A 26516-nucleotide genomic window follows, 5' to 3' on the forward strand; every position below is an offset into this window, starting at 1 on the left:
AAGACTCTTAGGGAAGCACAGCCTGCTCTGCAGAGGCTGCATGCACTCCCCGAGAGAAAGCTCAGCATGGGAGGAGAGGGACTCTGCTCCAGGCCGGTGCTCTTGCTATCATACTTTCAGGCCCAGTTTGCAAGCAGATAGTCTAGCAACAATCAGTTTAAAGACTTTATCTACTTTCCAGGAGAGTTTCAGCATGGTATGGCTTTTAAAAGATTACCAAGTTTCAACTCTCAAGACTTGAACTGGTCTCTGAGGCCTTGGGAGATAGAAAAGCTCGGGCTGCGAGCCAGGTAGGCTCTTTAGAATTTTAGTATTTCTCAAACCTGACACTGCTGACATTATGACCTAGGTAATTCCTTCCTGTGGGGGCTGACCTGAGCACTGTGAATTACTTCATAGCATCCTGGCCTCTACCCACAGAGAAATGAGTGACAATGTGTTCTATTCTCTCCTTCACCCACAGTCATCACAGAAAGAATGCCTGCAGATATTCCCAAACATCCCTGGGAGAAAAGGGGCCAAAACTGCCCTCAGCAGAGCATATTCAGAGAGGTGTGTCTGTGTGTCGAGGTAACTGTAGTGGCCTGGCTGTTGGGGAGAGCCCTCGATCCTGGGAAATGATTGACTTTCTGTCCACACTTGATTTCCTCTTCTGAGCAGGTAAGAGTGGGTTAGTTGTTATTTTGCATTCTGTTTAGTTGCCCACCTTTTGTCAAAGGCTGGGTGCAATGGCATTTCTGAAGTATGTCTAATGTCCCACTGTCCGGATCTGGACAAAGAATGAGTGAACAAACTGTACTTGATTTCCCTGCCCAGCGACCCCCTTCTTAATAGGCACACCTGGGACTTTTGCTAAATAGCTTCCACTACCTTTTTTTCCCTAGAACTTAAAAAAAAAAAGTCTGACATTTAATGGATTTTAACAGGGGAGAAAAAAAAATATACAGGTTCAGTCAATCATCTTAAACTAATGTAGTAGTTCTCAACCAGTGGGCCACAACGCCTTCAGTGGTTGAATAGCTCAGGAGTCGCCTAAAATCACCAGAAAACACAGACATTTATATCATAATCCATAACAGTAGCACAATTACAGTTATGAAGTAGCAATAATTTCATGGTAGGGGTTCACCACAACATGAGGAACTGTGTTAAAGGGTCGCAGCATGTTCATCAATGTTCTAGGTTCCCTCCTCACCGGGTTTGAGATGTACTGATAGACAGCACACCAATGTACTGTACAGCAGCAGCGTGCTATTGTTGGTCATCATTTGCCTAAGACTTTGTCAAAAATAAATTTATAGCTGGGTGTGGTGGTATACTACGCGCCTTTAATCCCAACTCTTGGGAGACAGAGGCAGGTGGATTTCTATGAGTTTGAGGCCAGCATGGTCTATATAGTGAGTTCCAGGACCAGCCAGGGCTACATAGTGAGACCGTCTCAAAACAAAATCAATTAATGAAGGGGGGGCGGGCAGGAGATAGAGTGCTTGACCTCCAGGATTACTGGGAAATGTAGCGTTCCTGCATGAGTTATCTGGATGCTGTACAAAGAGGATATTAGTTTTCTCCTGCAACCATGAGAACATCTTCAAATGCTCTGGTATGGCTCTGGTCCTTGATCACGCTAAGCAGGAGCTCTCCTTCCCACCAGCCGTCGAACTCTGAAGGTGGAACCTAAAACATCCCCATAAGTCTATTTGGAAGCTCCCCCGACCCCCCCCCCCCCAGAAATGTACTGGCTCTTTAGGGTTGGGGAATATGTCCAATAAGCCTGGAGCCAAGTTCAACCACTACCTAAGACCTGAGCAACCATGAGCAAATTACTTGGTATCTCTGTGCCTGTGCTTATTACAAAATGAAGCTAGGAAGAATATCTTATAGAATTGAAAGATTCTAATTAATACATAGGCAAAGCGCCTATGTCCTAGAAAGCATGTAACAAACTGTTTTTGTTTAGTTGCAACATAAAATAGCTATGGCTCCAAACTCTACCAGGTCTGTGACCTCTGCTCCTGTCTTACCACTAAAAAGGGGCAACAGCAGTCACTTCCCAGGACTTGTTGAGTCTAAAACAAGTTGGTACATGACTAATATTTGAAACAGTACTGATACCTAGCAAAAATCTAGTAAGTATTAGCTATCATCATTGTAGCTGTTTTTCCAGAAAGTTCCTCCAGGTAGTTGTGTGAAAGATGTGATGGGGATCACATATTGGAGTCTGTGTTGAAGAGTTTTATGTCAACTTGATAAAAGCTAGGGTCATCTGAGAGGAGGGAACCTCAACTGGGAAAATGTCTCCAAAGGATCAGACTACAGAGCTGGGAATAGTTGTGTATGCCTTTAATCCCAGCACCTGCAAGGCAGAGGCAAGCGGATATCTGTGAGTTCCAGGACAGCCAGAGTTACCCAGCAAGACCCTGTCTCCAAAACAAAATAAATCTATCAGGCTGCATGCAAGCCTGTAGAGTATTTACTTAATTAGTGATTGGGGTGGGAGGGTCTAGTCTATGTGGGTGGAGCCACCCCCAGGCTGGTGGTCCTGGGTTCTGTAAGAGCACTAAACAAGCCAGTAAGTAACACCCCTCCATGGCCTCTGCCTCCAGGTCTCTGCCCTCTTGAGTTCCTGTCCTAACTTCCTTTGATAATGAACTATGATGTGGAAGCAGAAGCTGAATAAATTGTTTTCCTCTCCAGGCTGTTTTGGTCATGGTTTTTCATCACAGCAATAGTAACCATGACTAAAACAGAGGCAAAGAAAATACCAAAGGCCATAAGAAGATGGGACTCAAGTGAGGAGGGGAGAGCCCATACAAATAGTCAGACTCCTGCAGAGGGAACAGGAAACTGGTACAACCACGGATTGAGCAGGAACTGTCCCAATGGCGATGAGCAGGCCTCCATGAGTGGGAAGTAGGAGCCTCACACAACCACCAAGAGCATCTACTTGATGCCTGCTGGATACAAGCAGTCTTCATTCTAAGGAAGTATCTGAAAGATCTGACATGGTGGAGTGAGATCAGCTATGGAAACGCTGAGTTCCAGGGACCTGCAGATGGCAGGCCAGTGGGCACGTCCAATGGGATACAGAGGCACCTGGACCAGAGGTGCAGCACGCTGTGGGTACTGGCAGCAACTGTGTATTTCAGGAGTTTGCTGTGACAGAGCCTCAGGCGTACCAGGAAGATGCACAGCAGGGAACAGAGAGACTCCCTGCAGAAGGAAGGGAAGGTGCCAGGAGACGGGTGTTTAGAAAGCAAGGCTGAGTGACAGGCGCAGGAGAGTTGAGGACAAGAAGGCATGTGGGTGTGAGGCTGAGAGGAATGGATAGTGCACAGGAAGAAGAGAAGCACTCCAACCCCCACAAAACCCATTTCCAATTACTTTTCCCTATATTTATCCAAAATTAATATTGCTATCACTCCTTTTCTACAAAAGTCTAGTTTCTACAAAAACTGACTTAAAGATTTCACTTGGGGGCTGGAGAGATGGCTCAGAAGTTAAGAGCACTGATGATATTCCAGAGGACCTGGGTTCAGTTCCCAATATCCATAGGGCAGCTCACAACCATCTGTAACTCCAGTTCTGGGAGATACGATGCTCTCTCCTGGCCTCCGTCAGCAACAGACACACATGTGGTACAGAGACAAACATGCATGCAAAACACCCATACATATAAATAAAAGCAAATTTAAAAAGCCAGGTGGTGGGGCAAGTAGATCTCTGTGAGTTCGAGGCCAATTGGTTTGGGACTCATTCGTTAAAATAATATCTTTGTTGGGTCTTGTGGATACAGAAATAAGCCAAATGGGTACCAGAGGTCAAGATTCAGGGCACTGACACGAAGGTAGGGGAAACTGTTATCAACTGGAAGACAGAGTTCTGTAGAAGAAAGGGAGCTGAGAAGGAAGGGCAGAGGAGGAAGGGAGTCAGGACCTCAGGAGGCGGGAGGATGAAGACATACCTGCCAAATGACAAGAACAGAGTCTGGTCAACTCGACCCTAAGGCTGATAGTAGGATCTCCAGTTTTCTCTGGAAATTGGAAAGGCAATCCAAGGGGAGTGGGTGTGTCTGGGGTAGGGTGGAGCAGCTGTGAGAAGAGCGAAAGTCTGCCAAAGGCACTCGAGAAAATGAACTGGAAAGGAGCCAAGGATGGGAAGGCAGCACTACAGCCCAGTGGAGCTGGAGGTGGGAGGTTTTGTCAGCCCCAACCTGCACAATTAGACTGTCTTTCTGGACTAAAACCCACATCCCAGGTACAAGAGAAGCCAAAGGCAAACACTTTGCAGAAGAGGTGAAGAGAAAGGCCAGCTGCACCGAGTTTTGACAGTGGCGTTCAAAAGGAAAGGGCACAACTGACTACGGACACACAAGAAGCTCAGAGGGAACTGCCTCGGAAGGGGACTCCAAGAAGGGACAGATTGTGATCAGAGCAGACAAAGGATCAGAGGGGAGCTTCTAGAAGTGGTGTAAATTACACTGACATTCCCACCAACAGTGTATGGCACAGGCTCTTGCCCTCCGGTGACAGCAGCATACCGTTATCTTGAACTTGGCCAATTTTACAGGCGAAAAATTGAGTCTTGAAGCTTTGAATTTCTGAAAAGTCACAGCGGCATGGTGGCCACGCCTTTAATCCCAGCACTCGGGAGACAGGAGGACACAGCACTATAAATCTGAGGTCAGCCTAGACTAGTCATGCTTTGGGCCACCCTGAGCAAAGCCCCATCTCAATGAAACAAACAACAACAAAGAGAGAGAGAGAGAGAGAGAGAGAGAGAGAGAGAGAGAGAGAGAGAGAGAGAGAGAGAGAGGAGAGAATCTCCTCCATTCTTAGTTACCTGTACGCAGCTATGAACGTTCTGTTTATTGGCGCATTGGGCTAGTGTTTTTTAAATTGAAAGCTTTATACATTAGGATATTAGCCATCAATTATGGCTACTATTTTTGCCAAACAGCATTCAACATAGCATTCAACATAGTCACAACAAGCCGGGCGGTGGTGGCGCACGCCTTTAATCCCAGCACTTGGGAGGCAGAGGCAGGCGGATCTCTGTGAGTTCGAGACCAGCCTGGTCTACAAGAGCTAGTTCCAGGACAGGCTCCAAAACCACAGAGAAACCCTGTCTCGAAAAACCAAAAAAAAAAAAAAAAAAACCATAGTCACAACAGACAAAGTGACTTATTTTGTTGTGCTAAGAAATAAACCTAAGGCCTTGAGCACCTAGAAGTGCTCTACCCAAAATTTAATTGCTTAAATATGCAGTTATCTATTGTTCTTTCTCTGCACTTTTATACCAAATCACGAAGTACTTTACTTCCTATGATAAACTGCATTTATTTCTATTAATTTTTTAATGACGTTTTTCCCTTAAACTGGGCATTGAACCAAAGAGCTTCAAGCATGTTAGGCAGGTTCTCAAACACTGAACTGCTCCCAGGTGGTGCAGGAGGTCCTTCTGTTTATGTGTTGCTTTCACTGGTTGAATAAAGAAACTGCCCTGGCCTTTTGATAGAGAAGAACTTAGATAGGCTTGGAGAAGACAGAACTGAATGCTGGAAAGAAGGGCAGAGTGAGAGACACCATGGATCTCCTGCCTGAGACGGACACTGGTTAGAATCTTGCTGGTAAGCCAGTCATGTGGCGATACACAGATTAATAGAAATGCGTTAAATTAAGATGTAAGAATTAGCCAATAAGAAACTAGAGCTAATGGGCCAAAGAGTAATTTAATGAATACAGTTTCTGTGTGGTTATTTGGGGTGTAAGCTAGCCAAGCGGCCAGGACAGAACAAGGGCCCGCTCTCCGTGCAACACCCAGGCACTGTATAAAACTCTTAATCCATTTGGGGTTTACTTTGGCATACGATGGTGAGGTGAAATCTAACCTGACTGGTCCCCAACCAATGCTAACCCGTTGTCTCAGGCCATTTCCTTACTGTCTTGTGATACCTCTTTATCACAAATGCATGTCTTAAACATACCAGGGCTCGTTCCACCGTGACGTCAGGAGCCCCTGAAGCACAGCAGAGGCAGACCAGGCCAAGGTGAGAGGAAGAAAGGGGGCAGGGTAGGGAAAGAGAGAGTGGGGGGAAAAAGGGGATGGAGGGGAAAAGAGAGGAAGGGAAGAGGGAAGGCGAGGTGAAGAGGGAGAGAGAGGATGTGCTGGCAGGCTGGAGATGGGCATGGGGGCACCTCAGCTCCTCGGCTCAAGTTCAGCACACTCACTACACACCACAGCCAGATCTTTAAAATACCTCAGGCAACTCGCCTGAAGAAAGGCGATTCTGCCGGGAAATGACTTGATGACTAGGAATTCTCCTCCCAGAGGGAACACTTCTGCTTGGGGGGAGCTCACATCTAACATGTGAGCAAGTGTTCTAGAAACTGGTGAAAGAGCAGAGACCCACATGGACGTGAACGCTGCTATGGCATCTCTCCAGAGAGCGGCCACAACACGAGCTCTGGCTGAGCTTCTTCAAGAACTGCTGGGTTTGCTGAGCTGCCAGACTGGAAGAGGGGGAGTAGCTCACCTTAAAGCTCTTGCCCATGGCCTTGATACCTCTGGAGCCTGTGAAATTACAAACAGCTCCTCTTGGAGAGTGAAAGGAGTTCGGACCTGAGAACTGTTACAACCTCTACCTAAAATCTTCAGCAAAGCCTCTATTGAAGGATGCCCTAGCAGTCAGAGCCTACAATTAAGTCTATTGCCTTGTGACTTGCTAACTAGTTCCTCCACCAATAATCCATTGCAAGTGCTTTACCATTGCTCATCTTGCAGTTCCTTGTCTGAAGTTCACTGGTTTTCTCCATAGTCAGACTAGGAAAAACTCAGCATCCTGCCAGGCAGACACAGAACAAGTGGGCCATGTAAAATGGACTCGGCCCATGCGACTGTGAGAGGAAATGCACAGTTCACAGCTGACTACAGTGGTGTATGGCTGCCATCCAAACACTTGGAAGGCTGAAGCAGAAGGGCTGCCAGGAGTTCTGGGCTAGGCCAGCCTTGGCTACATGTCAATCCCAGTCCAGCCTGGGCTACGCAGTGAGACACTGTCTCCCGCTCCGACCCCTATACATACACACAAGTAAATGGAATACATAGTCACCCTCTACCTTCCTATTAGAAACGCATATTCCAAGCCTCCAGCAAGGAATGGTTCCTAGAAAGAGCTGGATGAGATCACCTGGGACGTGAGAGCTAAGTCCCAAAACGAGAAATGTCAAAAAGTGAGACGCAAACCTGTCAGTCCAGCTGAGGCCTTCTTCCCAGCGCACGCTACCATTTCCACTCTTCTGAGGGCAGAGGTCCAGTCACCCTCATGTGGGAAGGTCATTTGTCTATCTGTTGCTTTCATTGGTTAATTAATAAAGAAACTGCTTGGCCTGATAGGTCAGAACATAGGTGGGTGGTGTAGACAGAACAGAATGCTGGGAAGAAGGGAAGTGAGGGCAGACATGATGGAGTCAGCCGCCAGGTCAGACATGCTGAATCTTTCCCTGTAAGCCACCACCTCGTGGTGCTACACAGATTATTAGAAATGGGTTAATCAAGATGTGAGAACTAGCCAATAAGAGGCTAGAACTAACGGGCCAAGCAGTGTTTAAAAGAATACAATTTGTGTGTTGTTATTTTGGGGCATAAGCTAACCAGGCGGCTGGGAGCTGGGTGGCAGGAAGCGGCCCACTGCTCCTACAATGAAGGATGCTCTCTCTCCTAGTTTACAAACCTCACTTTCACCTGCCTATTGGCCCTTTTCTTCAGTTTTTCTTCAGTTCATCTCAGCCCCTCCAAATGCAGGCAACATTTGAGAAGCATATCTGCTATGTTTATTCTCAGATTTACCCATAAGAATATCACATTCCAGTATGATCTGACTGGTCAACATGTTGGGCTCCCCTTTTCCCAATTGGCTCTGGAAGTATCATTAAGAGACAAGTTTGCTTTCTTCAGCAAAAATACTCATCTGCAAGCCTTATAGTTGGACTCAAATAGGGAGACACACTACACGCTGTGTCTTAAGGGAGCGATGCTTACAGGCTTCATGAGTAACCCAGATTATAACACCTGCATTTCAGTAGGATTGGTGCTGGAGAGTTTCATGTCAACTTGATACAAGCTAAAATCATCTGAGAGAAGGGAACATCATCTAAAAAAATGCCTCTATAAGATTGGGCTATAGGGCGATGGGGGCACACGCCTTTAATCCTAGCTCTCAGGAGGCAGAGGCAGGCAGATCTCTGTGAGTTTGAGGCCAGCCTGGTCTACAAGAGCTAGTTTCAGAACAGGCTCCAAAGCTAGAGAAACCCTGCCAAAAAAAAAAAAATTGGGCGATTGGGCTATATGAGCTGGAGAGATGGTTCAGTGGTCTTGAGTTCAGTTCCCAGCAAGAACATGGTGGCTTACAACCATCTATATCTGGTGTGCTCTTCTGTTGTGCAGGCATACATGTAGGCAGAACACTGTACACATAATAAGTAAATCTTCTTTTAAAAGATAATTTTAAAAAAAATTGGTCTGCAGGCAAGTCTATGAGGCATTTTCTTTATTAGTGATTGATGGGAGAGGGCCCAACCCATTGTGAGTGGTGCCATAACAGGATCTTGGAGTCTGTAGGAAAGTAGACTGATCAAGCCATGAGGAGCAAGTCAGTAGCAGCACCCCTCCGTGGCCTCTGCATCAGCTCCTGCCTCCAAGATCCTGCCCTGTTTTGAGTTCCTGTCCTGGCTTCTGTCAATGGTGGACTACAACATGGAAAAGTAAGCCCAATAAACCCTTTCCTCCCCAATTTGCCTTTTGGTCATGGTATTTTACTGAAGCAATAGAAACTCTAAGTAAAACAGGATTCAAGTACTCCTGATGCTTCTGCAAAGCCAGGTAGGAATAGACTCACAGACCTTCCACACAACAACAATACAAATAAGGATACAGCAACACACACACACACACAGAGAGAGAGAGAGAGAGAGAGAGAGAGAGAGAGAGAGAGAGAGAGAGAGAGAGAAGAGATGGATGAGTGGATGGAGGGATGAAGGGATGGATAGATAGATAGATAGATAGATAGATAGATAGATAGATAGATAGATAGATAGATAGATAGAATGAATGAAAAAAGAAAACATCTGGAAAGCACATAAAAGTCTGTATTATATGAAAAGAAGTGCCATGCCCAGTCTCCCTATGACCCCAGGTAGATCTGCCTTTACCAAGTCTTCCTGAAGCTTTCAGCCCACAGATTACTAAATCATACATTTCTGGTAAATAAATTATTTTTGTACCAAAATAAATTACGGCCTAGTCTTTAACCAACAACAACAACTTAGGGCTTCACACAGAGTAGGTACCCAATAAATACTACTATTGGTTTATTTATTTTATTTTTCAGACAAGTGGTCACTAGCTCAGGCTGCCAGGAATTCACCATTTTCCTGTTTCTGCCTCCTGCGTCCTGGGATTCTGGCATATACCACTACCACACCTAGCCCAATTAATATTTTAATGAGTGCCATCTCCAAACAATCAGAATTTTAAATTCCTTAGAAGCTAGAAAAGACACAAAACTGAAAATGATCATATGAAAAGGACTGGCTAAAATCCTGATTAAAAATCCCTACAGCAGATTGTGACCACCAGTCCCTGAGACAGTGCAGAACTGGCGCTCACACATTTGCTGATCCCGAAGCAGTGGGAGCAACAGGGGCCAGCAGAAGACCATAAGAAAGAGGAGCACGAGACACACAACACAGAGGTGAAGAGTCACCCAGGAGCCTGTGTCAGCAAGGAGCAGCTGTGCCTCACTGTCCTCACCTCTCCCTGTCCTTGCTCTCTTTGCAGCTTGAACACTGTAGCACTGTCTGAGGTGCTATGGCCTTAGGTCTGCTTGTCCTCACCTCTCCCTGTCCTTCCTCTGCAGCTTGAACACTGTAGCACTATTTCCCCTATCTGAGGTGCTATGGCCTTAGGTCTGCTTGTCCTCACCTCTCCCTGTCCTTCCTCTGCAGCTTGAACACTGTAGCACTATTTCCCCTATCTGAGGTGCTGTCTGTCACCTTAGGTCTGCTTGTCCTCACCTCTCGGCCTCGTGCCACAGTTTCCTAGCCATACCTGCTCCCAGACTTCAAGCCCAAAAGCATCATCTTCACTTTCTGAGCTGCCACACAAAAGGGCCCCCAAATCTGATTGCAGTAGTCTGCAAACCATGATCTCTTCAAATTGGAAAAGGAAATTAACAACAGGCTGCAAAAAGGCGCAAGCTATGAACACTGCCTGTCTCCAGGAGTTGGTGGTAGTGGTCAAAGACTATATTTTTCATCTTGACATCTGGGAGTTTAGAAGGTGTGACAAGTATATTATTACCTGCTAACATACCCAGATGCAATCACAATGAGGGTCTTACCATTGTCTGAAGAGAGGCATAAACCTGCTGAAAACTGGGCAATCACCATCATGCATGACAGAGGACTCTGTGAGGCCCTGTTCACCATGAAGCACTGCGGGCAGTTAACGGCTGTTAGTGGAGGGGGTATCATTCTTTCTAGCCTATTCCTGCTCATGCAAACAATCATGATTAAGCTAAGTGGGTCACATACAAAAGCTATGAAAGTAGGGGCTAAGTGAAACCCATTATATACATGAATAAAATTATCAAAAATCTTCTTTTAAAAAGAAACAAGTACAGAAAATTAAAAGTGCACTACAATAAATATAATAACAACACAATGGAATTTCAATGAGCAACCAAATTTCTCCTGGGAGGAAAGATGTAATCAGTTAATATCAGGTTGGTTTTTTTTTTAAGGACACAGCAATTCTAATGTTTCTGAAAGCTTCAAGAAGGAAGCTACACTCTACACTGTCAGTGCATGCCAACGGCCGTCCTCTACCCAAGCGACCATAAAACAAGTGCTAAGAAGCAGACACAGCTGTCTTTCTGATTTATAAGCAGAAGACATTAAAGGACAGAATACACAGGGTCAGGTCCCCTAAGTTTATGTCTGACCTGTTGCAATTCTGTTGTCACCTACTATCTCCATGAGTCTGTATCCAGAGAGGCCCTAACTGAAGACATGCCCCTCCAGCCACATGTCAGAGATCTCTGTGCTACACCCAACATCCTCAATCCTAGACATCCCCCCCCCCCATATAAAGTGAGTGAAGTACTCCAGTGTATTCCTTCAGGTATGGCCGGGTTTGGTTTCAATCAGCCACTCCAGCCCATACATCTGCAAGTATCCAATGACCATGTGAAATCCAAGCTGGTGGACTTCTAAATGTGTACACTGCCGAGTGACAGGTAGCTGAAAGACCCTCCCTGCATCTCTCAACATGCGTTGATATAAATATTTGTGTTCATCTGAGTCCCTCTTGACTTGTCCTGTGACTTATGATGTAAAGCATTTATAAAGCACTCTTTGACTCATGTGACAGAGGAGAAACTAGAGAAGAAAAGCTGATGAAATATTAAAGGAGAGACCAAACGGATGGCTAGACAAAGCATCTCTGATAAGGCAGACGCCTAAAAAGAAAAACTGTGGGGAGGGAGGAGAAGAGAGAAACTTCTTCAGCAGTCAATATCCAGTAATAGGGAAACCCAAACCAGGAATCACTGAAAGGGCGTGGCCCAGAATCTCCAGTCCTTACCACTAACTGAAAGAGATTGGACACTGTTTCCACGGTAAACATGCTCTCCTTCACGTGCAGCAATTCGGAGCTACCCACTCAACACAGTTCCTCATCCAACACAGAAGCTTTCCACGGATCTGTTCTATCTTCTGGAATTTGCCTTAGCTGCAAACTATTCCAGAGCATATTGCTCCGCACAATTTACTGCTGCGCTCCCTTCGGCAGCAAACTAGTTGGAAGACAATCTTCAGTTCAGGAGAAAAATGAGAGCTGACTAAGGTGACAGGAAGGATGTCCATGAAGAACAGAAACCACGTGAAAGGATCAGAACAGGAAGCTGGGGGGCAGCGGGGGGGGGGGGGGCGTGTAATAACTTTAATCCCAGCACTTAGGAGGCAGAGGCAGGCAAAGTTCAAGGCCAGCTGGTCTACAGAGCCAGTTCCAGGACAGCCAGGGCTACAAAGAGAAACCCTGTTTTCAAGAAACTAAAACTAAAACTAAAAAAAAAAAAAAAAAAAAAAAGAATAGGAAGCTCATGACAGTGATAGCAGGATGTAAAATGTAGGGGAGAAACAGGACTTGCAGAACCGCTTGCTGGGGGCTGTGATGGCATTTGTGTCCTTGGAGAAGGAAGAAAAATTTTTGTTCTGTTTTATGGTCAATGAGGACAGAACTCTGGGCTTCACATATGCCACAGAAGCACTCACTGGTGAGCAGCATACCCAGCCCAGCAAACTCACTGTAAACTCTCTGGGTTCTATGGGCCAACCAGGTCACCGTTCTAATGACTCAACCCTAGTATTGTAGTGTATGACTATGCTTGTTGCAAAAAGCCTCCTTTGACAAAACAGGATGGATTAGATTCAGCCTGAGGCAAGTCTGGTGATCCATCGTGTAGGAAAGTTAAGAAAATGAGAATTTAAGATGAAGGTCATGATGAGTTCAATTTCTGCAGCACACTTAGCCAGAGATGTTCAAGACTAAGATGGCAGTATCACCTGGGAGTGAAGTGAAGCCAGGACCAACCAGATCTTAAAACTACAAACTATCAGTCAGGCGGCGGTGGTACACACCTTTAATCCCAGCACTCGGGAGGCGGAGGCAGGTGGATCTCTGTGTGTTCGAAGCCAGCCTGGTCTACAAGAGCTAGTTCCAGGACAGGCTCCAAAGCTACAGAGAAACCCTGTCCCTAATAACAAACAAGCAAACAAAAAAAAACTGCAAACCATCAACCAAGAAGTGAGAGTTATGGGGCTGAGGTCACCCAGGGAATGGTTTGGGAGGAGAAGCAACCAACAGCGCTTCTATAGTGCCACTATAGTTGGCTTTCCTCTGTATTCCCATGTATGGATTCAACCAACCTGGGTATGAAATACTTCAGGGAAAATTACTTTCGTCCTCAACAGATTTTTCCTTTACCATTCTTCCCTAAAATATACAGCATAACATTTATATAGTATTTACAATGCACTAATTATACTAAGTAATCCAGAGATGATTTAAAATACATAGGACAATAGCAATGGCTATATGCAAACACTATAGCATTTTCTGATACCTGAGCATCCTAGACCAATACTAAAGGTACCCAGTGACAAATATACGAGTGTGCAGTGTTTTCTAGGACCATTATGCTCCTGGAAATGGAGGAATAGCATAGCACAACCTTTCTTAACTCATTCTTTTTTTTTTAAAGGTGTCTCATTTTTAAAGATTTATTTTTTATGTTTGTAAGCGCTTTGCCTACATGTAGTATGTATGTATGTATGTATTATGTATCTATGTACAGCAGGTGTATGCAGTGTCCAGGCCAGAAGGGGATACTGTATACCGTGGACTAGAGTTACAGACAGCTGTGAGCAGACCTTTTGGTGCTAGGAACCCAGTCCTCTGGAAGAGCAGGAAGTACTCTTAAGGTCTGAGCCCTCTCTCCAGCTCCAAGGATTCCTCTTTTTAAAGTAGGCTTTCATTACCTTTTCTAAGGTAAATAACTTTAAGTCCAACTGTCTAGAAAATAAGGCAGTTCTAAAATAAAATACCTACCAACATTTTTTGTTTTCTTCTTCTTAGAAGGTATTTCATATAAAAGTAACACATATATAAAAATAATATATGACTAACAAATTAGCCATCTACATCTTAAGAAGTAGCTAACTAGCTGGGCAGTGGTGGCGCACGCCTTTAATCCCAGCACTCGGGAGGCAGAGGCAGGCGGATCTCTGTGAGTTCGAGGCCAGCCTGGTCTACAAGAGCTAGTTCCAGGACAGGAACCAAAACTACAGAGAAACCTTGTCTCGAAAATCAAAAAAAAAAAAAGAAGAAGAAGAAGAAGTAGCTAACTACTACCACCAGACAACTTTTCATGCCACAAGTATCAGTCTCTAAGCTAGAGGTCAAAGCAGACGGCCCAAAGCCAGATAAAGTTTGCAGATATGTTTTCTTTGGTTTACATGAATAGAGTTTTTCTTTTTAGTTGCTAACACTTAGGTATCATAAAACTTTACAGAAAAATCAGCATTCTGCTGCATCATTGAAAATGGGAGATGTGAGGGGGCTGGAGAGATGGCTCAGGATAGGTAAAACCACTTGCTGTTCTTGCAGATGACCTAGGTTTAGTTTTCAGTACCCACATGGTAGCTCACAGCCATTTGTAACTCCAGTTCCAGGGGATCTGGTGCCTTCTCTGACCTCTGAAGGCTCCTGCATGTATGTGGTGCACATATAGATGCACAAGCACTCACACTTACAAAATACATGTCTGTCCCTCTCTTTTAAAAAGAGAGATGTATGTACGTTTACCAAGGCAACAATTGGCTGAAGGTAAAAAGTAACCCCCTCTTTAAATGGATAAGTGTTCAATAGCCCCCACCACTCCCTGTTCTCAAACCCACTCCCACTCCATTTCTTTATCTGCCCGGGCACTTGAGTTTGTGATCCCTGCTCATACACTATTAATTGTAGTTTCTGATCTCTTGAAGTAAGGAAAGCAGTATTTGAAATGAAAGACTTACAGTCATTCATATAGGTACATTACTATAACTAGAATAGATCCACAATCCTTTTCATGGCGGTGGGGCAAAAATAAAATTAAATTTGAAACTTACCAGGCATACTTGAAATCCACTGACTATAAACTTGACCTGTGATGACTAGAAGCTACCATGGGCAGCTACAGTTTTCTATGTCCTTTGGGATAATTATATGTACACGTTTTGCTACAGAAACAGGATGGGTTTGAAGCTGTTACTCAAGACTCAGCTGGTGGTTATCTATAATACCAGCATATATGCACACTACTCCAGGGCCTGAAAAGTTCTGAAATCTGAAACTTGTCTGAAGGTGACAAAAAGGCATGCCTGTCATCACAGCATTTAGGAGGCTGAGGTAGGACAATCAGGAGTTCAAAGCCATGATGGCCTATAGAGCAAGACCCTTTTGTCAAAACAAAAACAAAGGCCTCAAGGGTTTCACATCTGGAACTGTGGGTCCTTAGGCCTTCAGGAAATTAGATGCCAAGTAGATGGAATGAAATAACTTGTTTCAGTGGATTTTTACTTGGTTACCATGGTATCCACCTACGTTTAGAAACAGAATGATACATACAAAGTATTCCATAGTAGGCATGGTGCACCCTCCATTACAACTGCAAACCATGCAGGGTGGTGCCCAGCACCAGGAACTTGTGTCATGGGGTGATTCATGAGTCCCATGTTGTCGTCATAAATAAAGCTGATGCTAGGTGACCACATCCTTCTGTGGCTGTTTTTAACTCCCCCGACTCCCCAGAGGGAGATGGATTGTCATACACCTGTAAATAGGCTGTTTAGTATTCTAGAATTCCTCAACCTGCAACCCACCCAAGGCGACCTCAGATGATCCAACAAAGAAGATACCCAGATGTGGATCTTTTCCCCACTCCTGCTGTATTGGAGGCTGGGTGGAAGCCACTGGGCTTGGTACCTAGATTTCCTTGGGTTCAGAGATCTCTGGGGGAGAGGTAAAGTGAAACCCAAGGAGAGGAAAGAAGCCGTTAATTAGTGAGAAGCAGATGCTATGGCAGGCAAAGCAAGCAGCTGGTGTGTGAGAGACACGCACAGGAAGTGCTGCCTCACAGAGTTTTATCAACACGGTGCCAGGGGACCACTGTGATATCAGCAGGTAGCAATGTCTTCTGGCTAACGGACGGCTGCCTCTGCTCCTGGAAAGGCTCCTTGGATCTCAATGATGAGGAAGAGGTCAGCAAGGACTATAAAGAGGTAAAGCCCACTAGCTACGGGCTGCGCACGCGGGGAGTGGATGCCTACAATGTGAAAGCTGCAGCTGGCTCCAGGACCTGTACTAGACAGGGATATTTGATACTGACAGAATTTCCAAGATTCTTCTAGAAGAAGCACAAGATCCATATTTTTCAGAGGAGAAGCACTAAATCTTTAAAGTTAACAATACATGAATAAGCACTGAATAAAATGAACAGAATGCATCTATGACCCGCAAGCCAATAGTCTGCCACCTTGGGCTGTGACCACTCACATACCCAGAACACTGAGGAGGACTAAGTCGGGTTTCTAAACCTCCGCACCAAGGCAGCTGGTACTGTACAATTCCTTGCTGTTGGCACTGTTCAGGATTTGCAGCCTCAACCCACCAGATGCCAGCAAAAAATGCCAGCAGCAACACTGTCCCCACCTACCCAAGTCATAACAATCAAGGCTGAATAATGGCTCAGTGGCAGAGCTCTTGCCCTCAGCAAAGCCTCTAAAAGCCTCCAGATAGGCCCAGGGTCCCCTGAGGAAACACAGCCTCAGGTTGAGAGCCACTGAGTTACAGCAGCATCGCACACAGCTTCCGAGATCTGATGGAGGCAGCTCTGAAGATGAATGAAGCACCACACATGTCCGCTTCAACAGCACAAATCCAGTTTGGAGCCACAACTCTGTCACGGACCAGCTCCATGACCTCTTTGATCTCTGGCTTCCTTATTGTTAAATCGAGAATGAACACATCACTCCAGAGCTGCTGGGAGAATTCAGGGAAACTCCTTATGAGAAGGAGGGCATTGGGTTAACGATCATGGAAGATGTTTAAGATGTTTGTTCATAAACATGACACCCTTCCTGGTGAAAGGGCAGCCTGAGTTCTGTGGTCAGAAGGACATGGGCTGCAGGGGCAGAAGCCCCACACCATGTTCTGCATGGGTCACTTAGTCGCTGTGCCAACCAGGCGAGTCATTTGTCCTCCTTCATAAAATATAAATGGTAGGCGCTGTGGGTGAGAACCAGGCCAGGAGGGGGGGCACAGCCCTTGGTAAAAACACACTGTAGAAAGGTGAAATAATTACTGAGGCCCTAATAAAGGTCTTGGCAAAAGAAAATGAGCTCCCCAACAAAGTTAGAGAACCAACGATGCCATGGTATCAGGTAAAGAAGGAACCAAAAAGAGGTAACTCCCAGGTCCTCTGAGATAAGCAGATGCCAGCACAGAGCCACTGACCACACAGTTTTGTGTCGTGTCGTGTTACAGTGCTTGTTTAACTTGAGTTAAATGCCATCTAATGGTCACCACAATCTACATTTCCGGCATCTTCCTGAGAACTCCAGAAGTTGGGACCCACATTCCCATAGTCCCCATAATCAGAACTTGCCTTCCAGGTTCTCTGTAGTCCTTCCCCGGCCCTGACTTAGCAACGACAGCACTCGGATAACTCCCGTGGGGCAGACTCTGCCAGGGAGATGCTCCTAACTACATCCCTCCAGTTCCTCTCTTGACACATGCATCTCCTCACTTCATACTTCTCATCCTCCGGGACAGCCTCCTCAGCTCCGGACAGCATTCTCCATCTGCCACCATCCTGATCCCCTGGTATACCATCCGCCTCCACGAGATTAACTGAAGCTAAGAGTTTTCCAGAGAGAATGCCTCTCCGTTTCCACAGCAAGACTGGAAAAGCCCTGTGGGGTTTTTCTTGCTTGCCTAATCAGAGTCTGCCCATTCTCCTTCTGCTTGTAACAGCACCCCAGTTTACCTTGGGGAACCAGCACTCCTACACTCTCTGGGTGGGGTTAAGTCCATTCCATTTCCCAGGAAAGGCATGTGACCCAGAAAGAGAGCCAATCCCGGGGCTTTGGTCACAGTCACAAAGTATTTTTTTCCTCTGAGACTTGTGCTGAGGATAATGAAAGTCTGTGAACCCAGCCTGTCTAAAGAGTAAGCCTTCCTGGATGCTACCAAATCCAACACTGGTGTGGCTGGGGCAGGAGGACTGGGACTCCTGGGCTACACAGTGAGACTGTCTCAACAAAAGCTGCGCTGTCTGGACTCCGGCTCACAAGTCAATGACTTCCTTCCTGCTCAGGCACCTTGAATTGTGTTTTCTCATCACCAGAAGAAACCTAATCATTACAAGAAAATCTGAAAGAAGTACTGGAAGGCAGAAGGAAACAAAAGGCCCTGCACATCTCCAGTGTGCAGCTTTTGTGGCCTCCTCCATCCAGCGGCAGACAGGTTCTCCTCTGTGTACTAGCTCTCCTCCGAAAGTGCTTATCTTATGTTTACAATTATGTGGGGCTTGCCTATCTCCTCCACAGATCTACTGAGCAGCTCCAGGGCAGAAATCCTGTATTTATCTGATTCTTTACTGTCGCGCGGCGGAATGCATTAAGGTCTCAGTGTCCACTGAATATCTGACTCACCAAAGAGCAGGTGGGCAAAACCAACCCTCCCCATTACTCTTCTTTAGGGCACCCACATCATAAGCCTTGCTCACATCACCAATAGACTCATCCATCCTCTGTACACACATTGCATCATGATAGCTCATCCTTTCTTGGCATTACTAATCCTCCACCTGCTGGTCCCATGAAACTTTATGGTGGAGCTACTCCCAAGTATTCCATCCTACAGGAATACCTCCCTGCAAGGCGCCATCTAGAACTCTACAAACTAACAGTGGGCTTTCACATATATAAATTCCTTCTCTATACAGATCACGGCTGGGAGAAATCTGTGCTAGAAAAGCATTGATCTTTGAACTAAATTACACCCATGTCTGCTTCCGGTGTCTATCAACCATCTGGCTCCATTCAATAATAATTCTCAGCTCTGTCCTCCCATTTTTTTTCTACCACGTAGGGTTAAACAGGAATACACACACACACACACACACACACACACAGAGAGAGAGAGAGAGAGAGAGAGAGAGAGAGAGAGAGAGAGAGAGATCGGCCTAGGAAATCGACAGCAAGAGAGCAACAGGTTTTCTCCCCAGTAAAAACAGATGTTCTGACTTGAGTCTCACAACTGCCACACCCTTACAGCTCGGCAATAGCTGCAGCTTCCACTGGCATCTAGTAATAAAGATTTTTAAACAGAGTCAAAGGTCAGGGCCAGAATTACTGTCCCAGTATGAATCACCACCACTCTATCCTGTTCACATTTTCCCATACTTAATCCCACAGCACCGGGCAATGTAGTCAAGAGCCAGACTCCTGGAATTAACCATTTCGACAGCCCATCTGTCATGGGATAAGGGTCACAAGCCTTGGGAATCAAAGACACACAGGAAAGACACTCAGGGTGCTCAGTCCGACAGGCGACTCAAGCAGGTAAGGCTGCAGTTTGATTATAGAAAAGCGGTATCATGACGGTGCCCATCTGGGGCATCATGGATCTTCACAGGACACAGAGACTATCTAACGCCGAGAGACCCGAAGAATCCCTAAGAGGTGTCTATCAGCTAGATGTGAGGAAAGAGGCTTCCGGGATGTCCAGGAAGAGGATAATGCTTAAAGGGCTCTCAGGGAAACTGAAAGTGGGTAGGCACGGCTGGAATGTAAAAGTAGGAAGGGAGGCTAAGGGGAAGCAGGAGTCCACAGAACTCTAAATAGCTTTAAAGATAGAAAGCTCTCAGAACTTTACATAGAAACAGCAGTTATCCCTTTTTGCACACAATACAAAACCTAATAAATTAATTAATTAAGAAATAAAAACGATCTAACAAATAATATATCTTGGTATTCACTAAGTTTTGATTCTGCCATGCGTACTGCTGAGAAAGGGGTACAAAACATAAATTATTATTTTTATATAATATTTTTATTTGAGCCATTAGGATTATTTGCCTTGATCTTCCTCTTTCTTAATTCTACAAGCAACAGAAAAATAGACGTGTGGGTTTAAGGGGCAGGATCTGATTCTGGATAAAAGATAATGCATACCAAAATTACAAGACGGGGTTTTTTTTGAAACTTCGTAACAAAACTTAGCAGAAAGTTGAGGGAAACGAAACATTCTAAAAAGCAAATTTAGAAAACTCAAGAGGAAGTAAAAGTATTTTCCTACACATAAAAAAAAGAAGTGTCTCACGTGCTTCAACCAAACCAAACTCCCCTTAACTGTCAGGGGAGGAGGGAAAGAGCGAGAGCTACGAAAAAAATTCATCTATCTCCGTGCAGAATAAACAGCAAATTGGTTCAGCACGGCTACCCGGCTATCCGCCCTGCAAGACCTTGAAATATTTGTTGCAGATAGCACAGCACACGACAACAGCCTCCTGGAGCTCTAAAAACCGCACACATCGTTCCTGTTCTACAGCCACCCATGTGCAGTCCCTCCTGTATTCTTTCATTAAAAAAAAAAAATCAGTGTTTCCTGTCAAGCACTCCTGCAGTATCAAAGAAACACAAAATATCTGTTTCCACATCCAAGATGAGAAAAGACATCCTTTTCCCTTTCCAAACTTCTGAACGTCAAGAACTAGCAACAAGTTCCCAATAGTCTAGATTTTGAGATCGCACTTCTCGACTCCTTCACAGGGAGACTGAACTTCTCTGGTCTAACACCCCTTCAGGTCTTCTGGGAGAAGAAAGGCTGCAACAGCGGGTCGGCGGGGAGAGCCTGGGAACGCCGCCCCCAAAGCTGCGCGCCTGGCACTGCGTTAGGAACACAAGTTTGCGGAGTTTTCGCGGCAGGCGGAGAGCTCGGGCTGGCGGGGACACAGGGCAGTAAAGGCTCGCGGGGGTCTCCCGAGGGCGATGTTTCTCTGGGCAGGACAATGGGCAGCGCCCAAGCCGCAGCTTGGCGCAGACCCCCGCCCGGCTGGCCCAGGCCGGGCCGCGCCCGGTTCTCCCCGTTCCCCGGCTCGTCGCGCGCAGGACCGGCCCGCCCCCCGCGCGCCCCCCGCCGGCGCGCCCCGCGCACTCGCCTGCCGACAGTCTGGTTGGCCAGCTGCTTCATGCGATTGAATTGCTTCTTCATGGCGGCGGCGCGACGGCGGCAGGCCGCGGGGCTCTGGCCGGGGAGAGCTGGGGACTGTCTGGCGGTTCCTACATCGCTTCCCGGCCCGGGAGGCGGCGACGGAGCATACAGTTCGGCCCCGCCCTCGCCGCGTCACTTCCAGCTCGGCCGCCCGCCCCTTCTGCTCGACCGACCGAGTGAAGCCGAGCCGAGCCGAACAAGGCCGAAACTAGAGGGGTGGAGTCGAGCAGGTGCGAACGGACCCGAGATGGGTGGAGCTAAGCCAATCAGGGCGGCCCAAAGGAGGTGGGTGGGGCCAAGCCGAACGGGTCCGAAGTCAGATAGGTGGAGTCGAACCGTGCCGGTCAGAGCCGGGCCGAAACCAGAGAAATCTGGCCGAGCAAGACCAAGGGAAGCTAGGCGAACTTAAGGGTGGAGCTGAACTAATCGTCAAGCGGAGAAGGGTGAAGTTGAGCCAATCGGGGATAGACGAGCGTGGCTCAACCAAGAAGGGCGGAGCCAAGACCCGCGAGGGCCCCTGAATGCTGGCCATTCTTAGCTAGTGCCCAGCGTTAAAAGCCGAGCGGAGCCGAGCTTGGGTACCTACTCTAGAGGGGTCAGCTAGAACTCGGGTGAGCCCAGTAGATCCGGGTCTGGTCGCTCAAGGCGGAACACAGAGAGCTGGGGCCTTGTCCAGCCGGACCCGCGAGCCGAGCCATCCTAGAAAGAGAGGAGCCGGGCCAAGCCAAGCCGAATAGAAGGTGTGCTCCTAATTGAGTGTGCGAGTCAAGCGAGGGAGAGCAGAACCGAACTAAGTGAAGTTAAATTGAGCTGGTAGACCGAACCTAGAGCGGTAGATCAGACCAGGGTATATCCTAGCAGAACAGGAGCGAGGCAGCTAGAAAGCGGAGCGAAGAAGCCCTGCGAGGAGCTCCAGGCCCTGAACAGTCGCACCCCTTGTCCTCTGTCCTGCTCAAAGGGCAAAGTAGAGAGAGCGAGCGAGCGAGCGAGCGAGAGAGAGAGAGAGAGAGAGAGAGAGAGAGAGAGTCATGGAGGCCTGCGACTCTTTTCAGTAGCTGCTCACTGGTCCACGAGAAAGGCTAAAAGAGTAGGATCCATCAGATAAGGACCACCCCTTGAGTATACACACATAGGACCTCAGCCAAAGGAGACTGGTCTTCACTCTGCACTCACGAGTCTCTGAGTCCCTGCTGCCTTAAATGACCATAGTCCCACAGGCAAAGTGAGGCAAGAAAACTTGCTGGGATCATTTGCTCCAACTGAACCAGGTGCATTTTTTGACCTACAGCCTTGTTCTCTTTGCTCTGCAGCCCTTGATCCGTGTAGACAATACTCCCTGCATCCAGTGGGCTGTGGCTTCCTTCACAAGCTTTGTGATACTTTAAAGTGTCAACAGGATCTAGAATCACCTTAGAAACAAATATCCGCCCATGTCTGTGAAGAATTATCTACATTAGGGTAATTGAGATGGGGAGATCCACTCAAAATGTAGGCCACAGTGTTCCATGATCTGTGGCCTCAAGCTGCCTGGAAAGGAGAAAGCTAGCTGAACCGAAGCCATCAATGCCTTCTGCTGTCTCTGACCGTGGGGGCGTGTGGCCTACAAGCAGAATCATACTCCTACTCCTTCCTCATCATGGCCGACATCAGACTAAACCTTTCCTCCCTCAGATTGTATCTTGTCCAGCATTTGCTCACAATGGAGATCAAAGTAACTATAATACAGGGGGAGAACAAAGGACCAAGAAACTTAAAAATCTGTAGCAAAAGCCAGGCAATTGTGGCACATGCCTTTAATCCCAGCACTTGGGAGGCAAAGGCAGGTGGATCTCAGTAAGTTCGAGGCCAGCCTAGTCTACAGAATGAGTTCTAGGACAGCTAGGACTGTTACACAGAGAAACCCTGACTCGTAAAAAGGAAGGAAGGAAGGAAGGAAGGAAGGAAGGAAGGAAGGAAGGAAGGAAGAAAAAAATCTGTAACAATCACAACTCAAGTGTGAAGCCTTGAGTCAGGCAAGTCATCAACATTAGTTACAACAGAAAGAGTTGAAATAAGGTTTTGCTTCTTGAGAAGGAGTCTCATGCAGCTGAGGATGGCCTTAAAATTTAAATCCTCTTGCCTCCACCTGCCAAATGCTAGAATCACAGGCTTATGCCACCCCACCCAACAAGACTTATTAAAGCAAGACCCACTGGGGCTTCTAAATCATTTGCCAAACGTGAGTCAGCCATTGAGTCACTACGTTCAGATGCTACCACGAAACTAGACTTTGGTGACACAGGCCTGAAATCGCAGCTACTCGGGAAGCTGCGACAGGACGATCACAAATTCCAGGTCAGCCTGGGCTGCAAAGGAAAACAACAATGAAAAACAGATGCTCTCATTATATCGGGGACCACTGGACAGTCTTCTTTCAGTTGTGGTGAAGGGTTGGTTTATTCTTTATTTAAAAAACAAAAACATGGGCTGGAGAGATGGCTCAGCGGTTAAGAGCATTGCCTGCTCTTCCAAAGGTCCTGAGTTCAATTCCCAGCAACCATATGGTGGCTCACAACCATCTGTAAGGTCTGGTGCCCTTTTCTGGCCTGCAGGCATACACACAGATAGAATATTGTATACATAACAAATAAATATTTAAAAAAAAACCCTCAAGATTCAGATATGGGGTAAAAACCTGATTGATCAGAGAAATGGCAGAGAAACTACCAGTGACCTCCTCTCCCCTTCCTCAACCCAAAAGGACTGAGAATCTTTCTAAACCCCTCCCTACTACTTGCTGTGTCTCTCTATATGTTCTCGGTCCTCCAAAACCTCTATGGCTAACTTTGGTGGACTAGTAACAAGCTCCACCCTCTGATTCAAAGTAAACTTTATTGTCAGTCTCAGGAATGCAATCAAAATATCCCACAACATTGCGATACCTATCATGCATTAGCTTTACAAGTGGATGACATGATTTTTAATGTCAGTTTGGTCATAACATTGACAGATGAAGTTGCTTTTTTCGTTTGTTTGTTTGTTTGGTTGGTTGGTTGATTGGTTTTGATTTTTCAAGACAGAGTTTCTCTATATAGCCCAGGCTGTCCTGGAACTCACTATGTAACCAGGCTGGCCTTGAACCTAGAGGTTCTGCCTCTGCTTCCTAAGGGCTAGGATTAAAAGCATGTGCCTGGCACAACAGATGAAGTTTTAAGACGTGAGTCTGAAGCTAACCTTTAAGGTATGTTGGTCAGGCTCCTAGTATAGAAGGGAAAGCTATTAGGTGAAAAATGGAGTCTACCAACAATAAAAAGACATCAAATTGAACATAAACAGAACAGAAGCTAGGGTATTGTCAATCACCAAATTTAATCATCAATCACAGGCATCCAGAAACCTCAGTGACTGTGAACCAAAGACAGAAGAGTTAGAGATTATCTTTCAACCAAGTGGTTCAGAAACTGAAGTCACTGATCTCTAAACCTCAGACTGCTAAACACTGGTCTAGTGCCAGAGGCATAACTCATCAAGTAAAGATGCTTGCTGTCAAACCTCACAAACTGAATTCTATCCCTGGAACCAACATGGTAGATGCAGAGAACTGACTGCAGCAAGTTGTTCTCTGACCTTCAAGTGCATACTGTGGCACATGCGCATGTGTGTGTGCGCGCGCACACACACACACACACACTTAGAAATTTTTACTGATCTACCTACAGAAAAAAGAAGAGCTAAACCCCAAAAGTGAAGAACTTGAAGACACAGTTAAAGTCTTAAATAAACTATTATGCCCTATAGTGATGGAGGAGGGTCTATGTGTTACTTTCATTGGTTAATAAAGAAACTGCCTTGGCCTTTGATAGGCCAGCCCTTAGGTGGGTGGAGAAGACAGAACAGAAGGCCAGGAGAAAGAAGCTAAGTCAGGCAGTCGCCATGATTCTCCCACCCGAGACAGACGCAGGTTAAGATCTTTCCTGGTAAGCCACCACCTTGTGGTGCTACACAGATTATTAGAAATGGGTTAATCAAGATGTGAGAGTTAGCCAATAAGAGGCTAGAAATAATGGGCCAGGCAGTGTTTAAAAAAAAAAACAGTTTCCGTGTAATTATTTTGGGTAAAGCTAGCTGGCGGCCGGGAACCCTCCCTGGAGGCAGGAAGCAGCCCTCCGCTTTATACTACACTATAGAATATAACACATAGGGTTTGACACAGGAAGAACTCATCTCTGTGCAAAAGAAACAAAGTTTAAATATAGACCTTTGAAAGTACAGACACTATAGAGCAAAGTGATGGAGTGGAAGAAGAGGGGACATCTGAAAAACCTAAGAGAGGTTCAGAGCTTACAGAGGAATTTAATATATACTCCTAAAAAAAACAAAAGTTATAGCAAAGCATAGGAGAAAAAATGCCTTGCATTCACAACTGAAACATGGAAGAACACCTCAGGGAACGACAGAGTGGAGTGACCCTGTGCCTAACCCTGAAGTGCTAGATGCTGTCACAGAACTACAAGCCATGGTGTGTCGATCAAATGTTAGAAAGATGCACTCAAGGAGGAAGCAAACGTCGGTAAAAAAAAAAATACTGAATATAGGAGCTGGAGAGATGGCTCAGAGGTTAAGAGCATTGCCTACTCTTCCAAAGGTCCTGAGTTCAATTCCCAGCAACCACATGGTGACTCACAACCATCTGTAATGGGGTCTGGTGCCCTCTTCTGGCCTGCAGACATACACACAGAATATTGTAAACATAAGAAATAAATAAAATATTTAAAAAAATACTGAATATAAAAAGCAGTGTAAGATGCCTGCTCCAGTCTTTGAAAAGAAGGGCAGGGGTTAGTTTAAAAGCTAGCATGTGAATAACTGTCTCTCCTGTAGCCAGCTCTTTTCAGAGAAGAGTCCAGAAGCACAGTAGGAACTGCAGCTCTGCTGGTAGAGTGCTTGTCTAGCTCACATGGGGCTCTGGGTTCAGTCCTTGGCACTGTGCACATTGGCTATGGCAATACATGCCTGTAATTCAGCAATTGGAAGGCAGAGAGAGAAGGGTTGGGACTCCAAAGTTATTTTTGGCTATATACAGAGTTGGAGATCAGCCTGGGCTACATGAGACCCCGTTGCAAAAAAAAAAAAATGTAATTTTCAAAACACAGTAGAAAGATAAAAAAATTGACTGCAGGAAAAAGATGGATTCAAACAGATTTTCATGTTTTCCAAAGAGGGAAAAGTCCAGTATCTGGATATAGAAACTAATGGAAAAGGAAGAAAAAAAAACAATCATTCCATTGTTCAAGTTGGAAACTCTACTTGCAAATGAAGAGAATGTGTCTCTCATAAACAACAACCACAAACAAGATAAGGCTCCTAAATCAGCTCGAGTTAGATGACCTGACTAATTGCCTGCTGGGAGATTTAAAGGTGAAAGGTCTTCATTAGTTCATGTGCTCACACCTAGGCCAGGCCTCAGCACTGGGTAGCCTGTGAGCTTAGAGAGACATGAGGAGCCTTTAGAGCAGGACTCCTAGAACTTATTCTGCTTGCAAACATCACCTGAGGAATTTTTATGCCATTTGCTTATCATATGTATATCATAAAGAGTATATTTTAAAACACTTTTTACCACTTGTTAAAGATGAAAGCAAATTATACTCTAATGATTAAAA

The 26516-nt window shown here is 45.9% G+C and overlaps 1 protein-coding gene across 7 annotated transcripts in view; it reads right to left on the reverse strand.

Moving 5' to 3' along the window:
• Arhgap17 (Rho GTPase activating protein 17) overlaps window positions 1–21006 on the reverse strand; it is a 98943-nt gene extending 77937 nt beyond the window's left edge. For 4 of the 7 annotated variants that reach the window (XR_012910611.1, XM_075972120.1, XM_075972122.1 and 1 more), the window contains exon 1: window positions 20822–20989. Coding sequence is in view for 6 of the 7 variants with exons in the window: in XM_075972120.1 (XP_075828235.1) it covers window positions 20822–20874 (53 nt within the window). In the remaining variant the exon portion in view is untranslated. Of the gene's footprint in view, window positions 1–20821 lie in introns of all 7 variants that reach the window. The other 3 variants (XM_075972124.1, XM_075972125.1, XM_075972121.1) reach the window with 3 other exon arrangements.
• Window positions 21007–26516: the final 5510 nt, after the last annotated feature.

The sequence above is a fragment of the Microtus pennsylvanicus genome, chromosome 5 (assembly GCF_037038515.1).
Source record: "Microtus pennsylvanicus isolate mMicPen1 chromosome 5, mMicPen1.hap1, whole genome shotgun sequence".
Lineage (NCBI taxonomy): Eukaryota > Metazoa > Chordata > Mammalia > Rodentia > Cricetidae > Microtus > Microtus pennsylvanicus.